We start from the raw sequence: 7,256 nt of genomic DNA on the forward strand, positions 1-7,256 counted from the left end.
CCTGCGGGGCGAGGGGTGCCGGGCTGCTGCCGCAGGCTGTGGTGGGAGCGCTGCTTGGCACCGTGCGAAGTGAGGCACCTGCGTTTAAGAATTTATTAGCCCTAATTAGCGTTAATTTTAACCTAGCATAAGTTAGAAGAAAATGTACGTCACACGCACACACGTGCACTTTCTGCCATGAGCCCCAAGTGGAGCACTAAGAAATTTGTACTTGCTTTTGCCAGCTACAACCACAGTGATGGTCAGGGGTTGGTATGCATTTTGTGCTTCCCAGTTTGTGTTCTGATTCCCCCAGGTTCTCACCAAAATAGGCAGCTGCCTGCCCGCCTCCCTGACTGCCCAGCGTCCTCTCCTCTTCCACCCCCAGTAACCAGCCAGATGCACCAGCTGTTTTTGAAGAAAATGCAAGAAGAAGCAGAAGTCTTGTAGAAAATGATGTTGTAATAACCTTCCCAGAGGGAGCTTCTTACTGAGCTGTCGCCCATAGCGAAGTATTTATTCCTTGTTTTTAAATAAGAAGTTTTATCCCAGAGCTTGTGAAGATCTCACTGTTTTGAAAGAAGTGGATGCTCAGTTCCTTCAGCTACGATCTGTTTCCTTTGGCAGGCTTTAACGAGGACAAACTTTGTCCTTTACTGTTGTTTACCTCATGCTAGCTGTTTTTTAATGTGTGTTGAAAATTGTATCCTGGAAGAGTTCAGCAAAGTAAGACTGGGAACGGTACTAGTTTGAACCACTGTGGCAATGTTCTCTTCAAACCACCTCAGGGTTGCTGAGCTCCGCAGTGAAAACTCATATTTGACATGCGCCATAGTTTCTGTGTCCCTAATGAAACTCAATGGTCTTTATTTTCTTCCTCCCTCCAGAAAGGGGGGGCAGGAAGGGTCATGGCAGCGTTTCTGACAGAGTTCCCGGTCTTGATCGGTGCGTAGATTTCTGTCCTCACTGAATAAATGTGTATGCTACCCTCCGCTCAAAACAGGTGCCTTTTTCCCATCATGGCCTCTTGTGGCAGGGAATTTTTGTGCTCTAAACCAAGCAAAGCTAGGTTGGACAGAAAACTCAGGAGGAAGCTTCTGCTGTATGATGCCCATGACTTGGCCACATGGAAGAGAAAGTAATTCACCACGAGACAGGGAGGAGAAAGTAACTCAACACAACACAGAGAAAGTAAAGCTGATGCCAGCTGAGAGCCAGGTATGCAGGAATGAGCGCTCTGGTGTGGCTGGAATGGCAGGATGGGTTGGAAAGTGGATCCAGACCTGCTGCTTCACAAAGGAGACTGCAGAGAGAGACTAGGATTCAGAGCAGCTAGGTGTGTTTGGTTAATGGGATTGCGATCAGGGGTGGAAAATGTAGATTAGCAGTCTGTAAAATAAACAGTGAACTGGGATTGGGAAATGCTGGACGATTGGGCAAAATATCACAAAATTAAGCTGTCTGGCTTAAAGTATGGGCATTTGAGATGGGGGTGAAGACTCACTGAACAGCCTGAGAAGATGAGTGGCAGTGAAAAGAATGTGAAGGGAATAAAAATTAACTTCATATCAAGGAATGAACTTGAGGCCTCTGATGCCATGTATATAAAATCATATCTTTCCTTACAGGGCTATAAATTTACTCCTACTTCTGAAAAAACTGCATATTAAATGATTGCAAAATCTGCAGAAATGATCAATTCTGTATCTGGAGGATGGTTTAGCTATCATGTAATAAATAAGACCTGATGACATACCTTGAATAAAAAGGGAAATAAAATACCAAACTCATCAAGAAATAATGCACGTTCTGTGCACCCAATACAATAGAAGTCTAATGGAAAAGTAGTACCTGGTCTCATAGTTGAACTCAGACAAACAGTTTTAATCAGTCATTTCATGATATATTTAAGTGGTTGACTTTGCAACTTAATAAAATTCTTTCAGTTTTCTATTTGTGAGCCCCTTTTGTGTATGTGTTTATATATGTGTCTGTTCTACACAGATGGCTATTCCTGTCTTGAATCTGACTCAGTCCTTTTCCCCAGTGATAAAAATGAGCACTGAGATCCTTCAATTCATTGGGCTTTTATATAAGACATGTGTTTACCAGGTTTGGAATGGTTGCCTCCCGATTCCTTTGAATGTTTTTTTCCTCCTATATTACCAATGAGTAAATAAGACTGCCTGTCTTTTCTGTGCTCTGTCTTACCTTCTGCATGTTTTTAACATGCCCCCTCTTTTTCCTTTTTTGTTATGCTAATGTTTGAATTTTATTTTTTTTTGTTTCATTTGATGCTTTTTCACATTCTTAATCTGTCACCATCAAACAGGACACACACACTCACACGTTCACACACTTTATTTCTGCTTTTGATAATTTGATATTTTCCATAGGCCCTTTTAATACAGTTTCCTCTCTTTATCAAGTATATGTTATCAAATATATAGATACTGGTTTAGTTTTTAGTCACTCAGAAGGTACAGCGTCTCCTGAACTAAGGTTTGCTTAATTTCCTAGTATAATTTTATCGGTGTCATAGGGTAATATGGTTGAAATGTCTGCAACTGAATGAAACTCAAACTTTCCAATTCAAGAAATGAGTATGCCACAGTGATTAGATCTAGGACACTGCCACCAAGTCCTTGCTTCTCTTGATTCATAGGCACTTTTTATCCTAGATCATTCTGAATTGAGGCGCAGGAGTTTGAATGTTGGTCTTTCACATTCTAGGCTACAGAGGCAAAATAAGAAAAATGTTCTGATCCTTGCTACAATTTTTAATTTCTAGTCCTATGAAAGCATAGGCCTTAATTACACCTCCTTTAACAAATATTCCAGTCTATCAGCAGAATTAATTCCTAGGCCTTTTACTTTCAGCTGGAAGAAGCAAAATGACCCCATTTAGGGTGATCAGGACTCCATTTAGGAAATTAAGACTTCAAGGTATTATTTTCTTCTGTAGAACAACTTTGAAATTTAGAAGAATAAACAAGCCTGCAATTTTGGAAAAAAAAGCATCAGTCTGCCATGCCTAAAGAGCTCAGTCTGTTTTGTGTGAGCATAATTATTTGGTGTGAACCTGATTATTCTAGTGTTAGGTTCTTCTGTCAGCAGTTGTCACCACTGAAGTGGCGAAACTCACCAAACTCTGAAAAAATATCAGACTGTCGTCTTATAGTGACTGTACCTCTAGAAGGAACCATAAACTGTGTCACTAAGCACCAACTATGAACATCAAGGGATTTTGTCACATGATGATGTTTCACAATTGTTACTCACTCACTGTAATTATCAGCTAGACTAAGCAAAGCCAGATAGCATTAGATACAAATCAAACTGCCTGGAGGTTTAGAATGTAAGCCTTTACAGATGATCTTATCTTCAACAATATCCCAGGAGATGATGTATTGGTATTAGCTCTGCTTATGTATGTTGAGAAAAGAGGCGCAGCTATTAAGGCCAAAGGACTAGATCGAAATAAGGATTTAACCATCTGAATTCCTGGACTCCAGGATTCTGAGTGGGTGCCTATGCTTTCTATGCAGTGCATGTCATGCAGAGAGCTAAGCAGCACAGAAAAGGATGCACAGAAATCATCAGTCTGAGCAGGAATTGATTAAAATTAGCAGGCTCAATGTGTATTTGTGTAAAGTCAGGTAAAAGGAAATGCTGAGCACAGTGTTGTGGCCTAAGAACAGCCTCACAGGACCTCATTCTGGATTTCAGAAACAACTCTGTCAACTTGAGATCCACAACCCACAGATCTCTCTCAAAGAGTTTGGTAACACACTTTTTAAAATGTGGCCAGAGGAGACGCCAACATCACCTCCTGTTTCCACCCATGTAGATAGAGAACTGGCAGTGGGCACGGTTGTGTTCATGGTGTGATTTACACAGTCTTCTGCATCATGCCCTTGCAGTGAAAAGGAAACTCAAGTTCAGCTGTACATCAGTTGAGGCAGGTTTCAGTCCTTCTCAGCCTCCTATGAAATCTTTTATTGAGGATCTGGCTATACTTTTTCCCTCTACAAGTCAATAAGAATGGCGGATACAAAAGAAATAAGGATGAGGAAAACATCTCCCATGCTCTCCCAGCCTTCTCCAAGCCTCCCATTTTTGGTTCAAAGTCTAGAGATAGATATGAACTCCATATATACAGCAGTAGTCACCAACAGACTTATCCTACGTGTACCTATGCATTCTTTACTTTACCTGTATTGGCTTTTAGCCTCCACAACCACCTTTGCCAAGCAGTTGAATCATCTCCTTTTGTTTTGAACCTGCCTCATTGTAGTTTCATTTTATATACGTTGGAGCTTGAATTGAAAGAGACAGAAAATCCCTTTCCACTCTCTTATTTGTGCCATTTAGGATTTTTACACATCTCTATAATATCCCCTCTAGGCTGTCTGTTTTCCAGACTGACTTCTGCTTGGTTGTGCCCCATAGGAAAGTTGTTCTGTAACTTCTATCTTGCAATCATAGCCAGCATTACCTATGGCATTTGCTAACTTCTAAGGTTTCACTTCACAAGTGATTCTTCTTTTACCAAAAATAAATCCTGAAATTTCATGTAAGACATTATGTTCACTCTCATAGGATTTATCCATAAAAATAACTTTCAGATTCTCTGTTATCTAACAGATTCTCTGTTACAGGTCTAGCATAGTATGTCACCATTTAATAAACCAAACTAGTAAAGGAGGAAAAACACACTTTGCCAATGGTTCTAAAATACATCTGATGACCCTAGAGAAATGGTGATTCTCAAGACTCTTTACAGATCGTGGAGAAAAGTGTGTTTTAATGAACAAAGACTCTTTTGCATCAAGCTGGATCCCTGTCACCTTTCATCTGCCTCCAAGTTTTCTCCTTCCTCTTGTTAGGGTCTTTACGCTGTTTCCTGCCTTCACCCATCAAGCTCTCAGTCTCCCTTCCAAAAGGCATCCTTTGTTCTTAGCTCTGCTCTGTCTCTACATGTTTTTTTCCAATCTCCTTCCCAGGCAAACCTAGCTAATTCTACTCCCATGACTCCTGTGCATCCCATTCACATTTCTCACACAGTGTCAGTCTCTTTTTCCTAGTGAATCCTAGTTTGCTCTTAATTTCCCTCGAGAGCTTCTAATCCTGTTATCCACTCTTCTGTATGTCAAAGTCTCCTTGCTCGAGCGCTTCTAATTTTTACTTCCTGCCTACTTGGTCACAGTCCAGCCTTCCCTCAACAATTCTCAGCCACAGCTTCACCCTCGACCAGCAGTTTTAGTTTTGCCTTTCCCCCCTCCTTTGGTCAAGCTCTCATTCCCTTTGTATGTAACTTGGGTGGCCTCTTCTGTGGCGCTTGGGTGCCGGCAGGGAGAGCACTGAGAGAATGGCAGAAATAAGGTACCGTGTCACAGCCTATTGCCTCCCTCCAGGTGGGCCTCGGGCAGCCCGAAGGACAAAGAGCACGGCGTCCATTAGAAAAGACAGCATCTGTACAGCCTGTTCAGTGAGAACAGGATTTGAGCATTTTAGTTGGTAAACTCTGAGGCCTTTATTATGCGCTTGCAAACAGACTTATCAAAGGTCTGTGACTTTGCCAAATTTCAGCAGATTTTCACAGCAGCAGCAGAAAACACATCCATAGCTTAAATGCGGCTCACTACCTTATGAAATTTCAAATTCCTTTTCAGAAGTCAAAAGTAGTAGAAAAGAAAAAGGCTACAAGGATACTAATGCCAGCAAAACAACGTATTTTCCATAGCTATGTTCCCTAAAAGAACACAGTTTGGGAAACTTAAATCCCAAATTTTAAAATTGGCGAAGAAACAAAGAAAGAAACGAAGAAAAGCACTGACATTTGAAATCAAAGTCTGTTGATAAAAACAGAACTGACTTTAATACCAGGTGATTCTATCGCTCTTGCCTACCATTAGGGCTGTGTTCAAAGTAGAAATCCAGCTGAAGGATGAGTTGATATCTACATACAGAAGCGTAGGAAACCTGGGAACTTAAAATACTTGGGAAAAGAGCTTATGTGGTGTGCCTAGGTATAGATATAGCTGCTCATGTTTAGCAGAACCAAGAAAGCCAGCTGAACTGTATATATGAGTGTTTAGGGAAGCATTGGTTGCCTCCTTCTATCTAAAGTTTTAGTTCTGTACTACCCACAGCCACATACAAGGGCTTTATTCATAGTAAAGCAGCATTTTTGTGTGGACAGTATGTCTTCAGTATAACAAGACTGGAGCGCAGAAGTATTTTGCTGCAGGAATCTATACCATTGCTGCAGTTAGTATGGTTAGGTAAGTATGGTCATCCAAAATTAACTGGGTATTGTCTGCGTACCTTGTCCACAAAAGAAACAGGCAGGCTTGCTACTAAAGCTTAGCAGCTTTAGGAACATTGGGTTTGAGGCCTGGCTCAGATACAGGCTTCCTATCCGCTGTTGTACAAGTTATTTTGGTTTCCCGTTTATAAAATGAAAGTAATACTTATCTCACAAGGTCATTGTAATGGCAAATTAATTAAGTTTAGAGGAAGGATACTCGTGTGATTAAGGGACAGCATGGAATCTAAGTTTGCCTCCTGACTGCAGACTTTCTGTAACACCTGGCATAAGTTACTTCATATCTCTGTGCCTCAGTCCCTCTGGTGTAAAATAAGGACAGTATTTCCTCCCCACACCCTTTATTTGTTTAGATTGTGAGTAGAGCTGGTTGGAAAAATTCTGACATGTTTTGAATTGAGCATTTGCTGACTCATCAAAATCTAGCGTCTCGATGAGAACCTTACCCAGCTTCCTGACAGCTTGCTGACCTGGTTCCTTGGCAGAGATCTGGGAAGTGCCGGGAGCTGTGGCTCTCAGGGCTTCCAGGCTCGTTCTTCCTTGATAGCTGGAGCTCTCAGTGTCCACAGCTGTGGGGCAGCCTGCTGCGTGGGGACTCCCATTGCTCATGGCTCTGGGGTAGTCCACCTCCAGTTCCCTGGAGCCGCAGTTTCACGCCTTTTTTTTTTTTTTTTCTAAATAGGGGATTGTTCCTAACAGAAAGAAACCATATTCTGAAATAACACAGTCTTCCACAAAACAAAGTTACCCTTCTCTATTCAGCTATTCAGAGCAGGACCGTCTTTCACTTTAATGCTGGTGCATTGCATAAGACAAGGAGAAGTATAGCCTTCTGTTTAAGAAGCAATAAACAACGTAGAAAGAAGACTGACACAGCAGTTACAGTCAGTCCTTTCACTGCCTCCCACAGTAATTTTGTCACACTTTCCAGTCTCAGAACACTAGG

The 7,256-nt window shown here is 41.5% G+C and overlaps 1 protein-coding gene across 1 annotated transcript in view; it reads right to left on the reverse strand.

Moving 5' to 3' along the window:
* The window catches only part of AGPAT5 (1-acylglycerol-3-phosphate O-acyltransferase 5), a 65,211-nt gene extending 58,292 nt beyond the window's left edge, over nt 1-6,919 (reverse strand). Inside the window, exon 1 of the mRNA XM_009882150.1 lies at nt 6,757-6,919. Coding sequence (XP_009880452.1) covers nt 6,757-6,919 — 163 coding nt within the window. The remainder of the gene's footprint in view (nt 1-6,756) is intronic.
* Between the last annotated feature and the right edge of the window lie 337 nt (nt 6,920-7,256).

This window comes from Charadrius vociferus, unplaced genomic scaffold (assembly GCF_000708025.1).
Source record: "Charadrius vociferus isolate BGI_N301 unplaced genomic scaffold, ASM70802v2 scaffold113, whole genome shotgun sequence".
Taxonomy (NCBI): Eukaryota; Metazoa; Chordata; class Aves; order Charadriiformes; family Charadriidae; genus Charadrius; species Charadrius vociferus.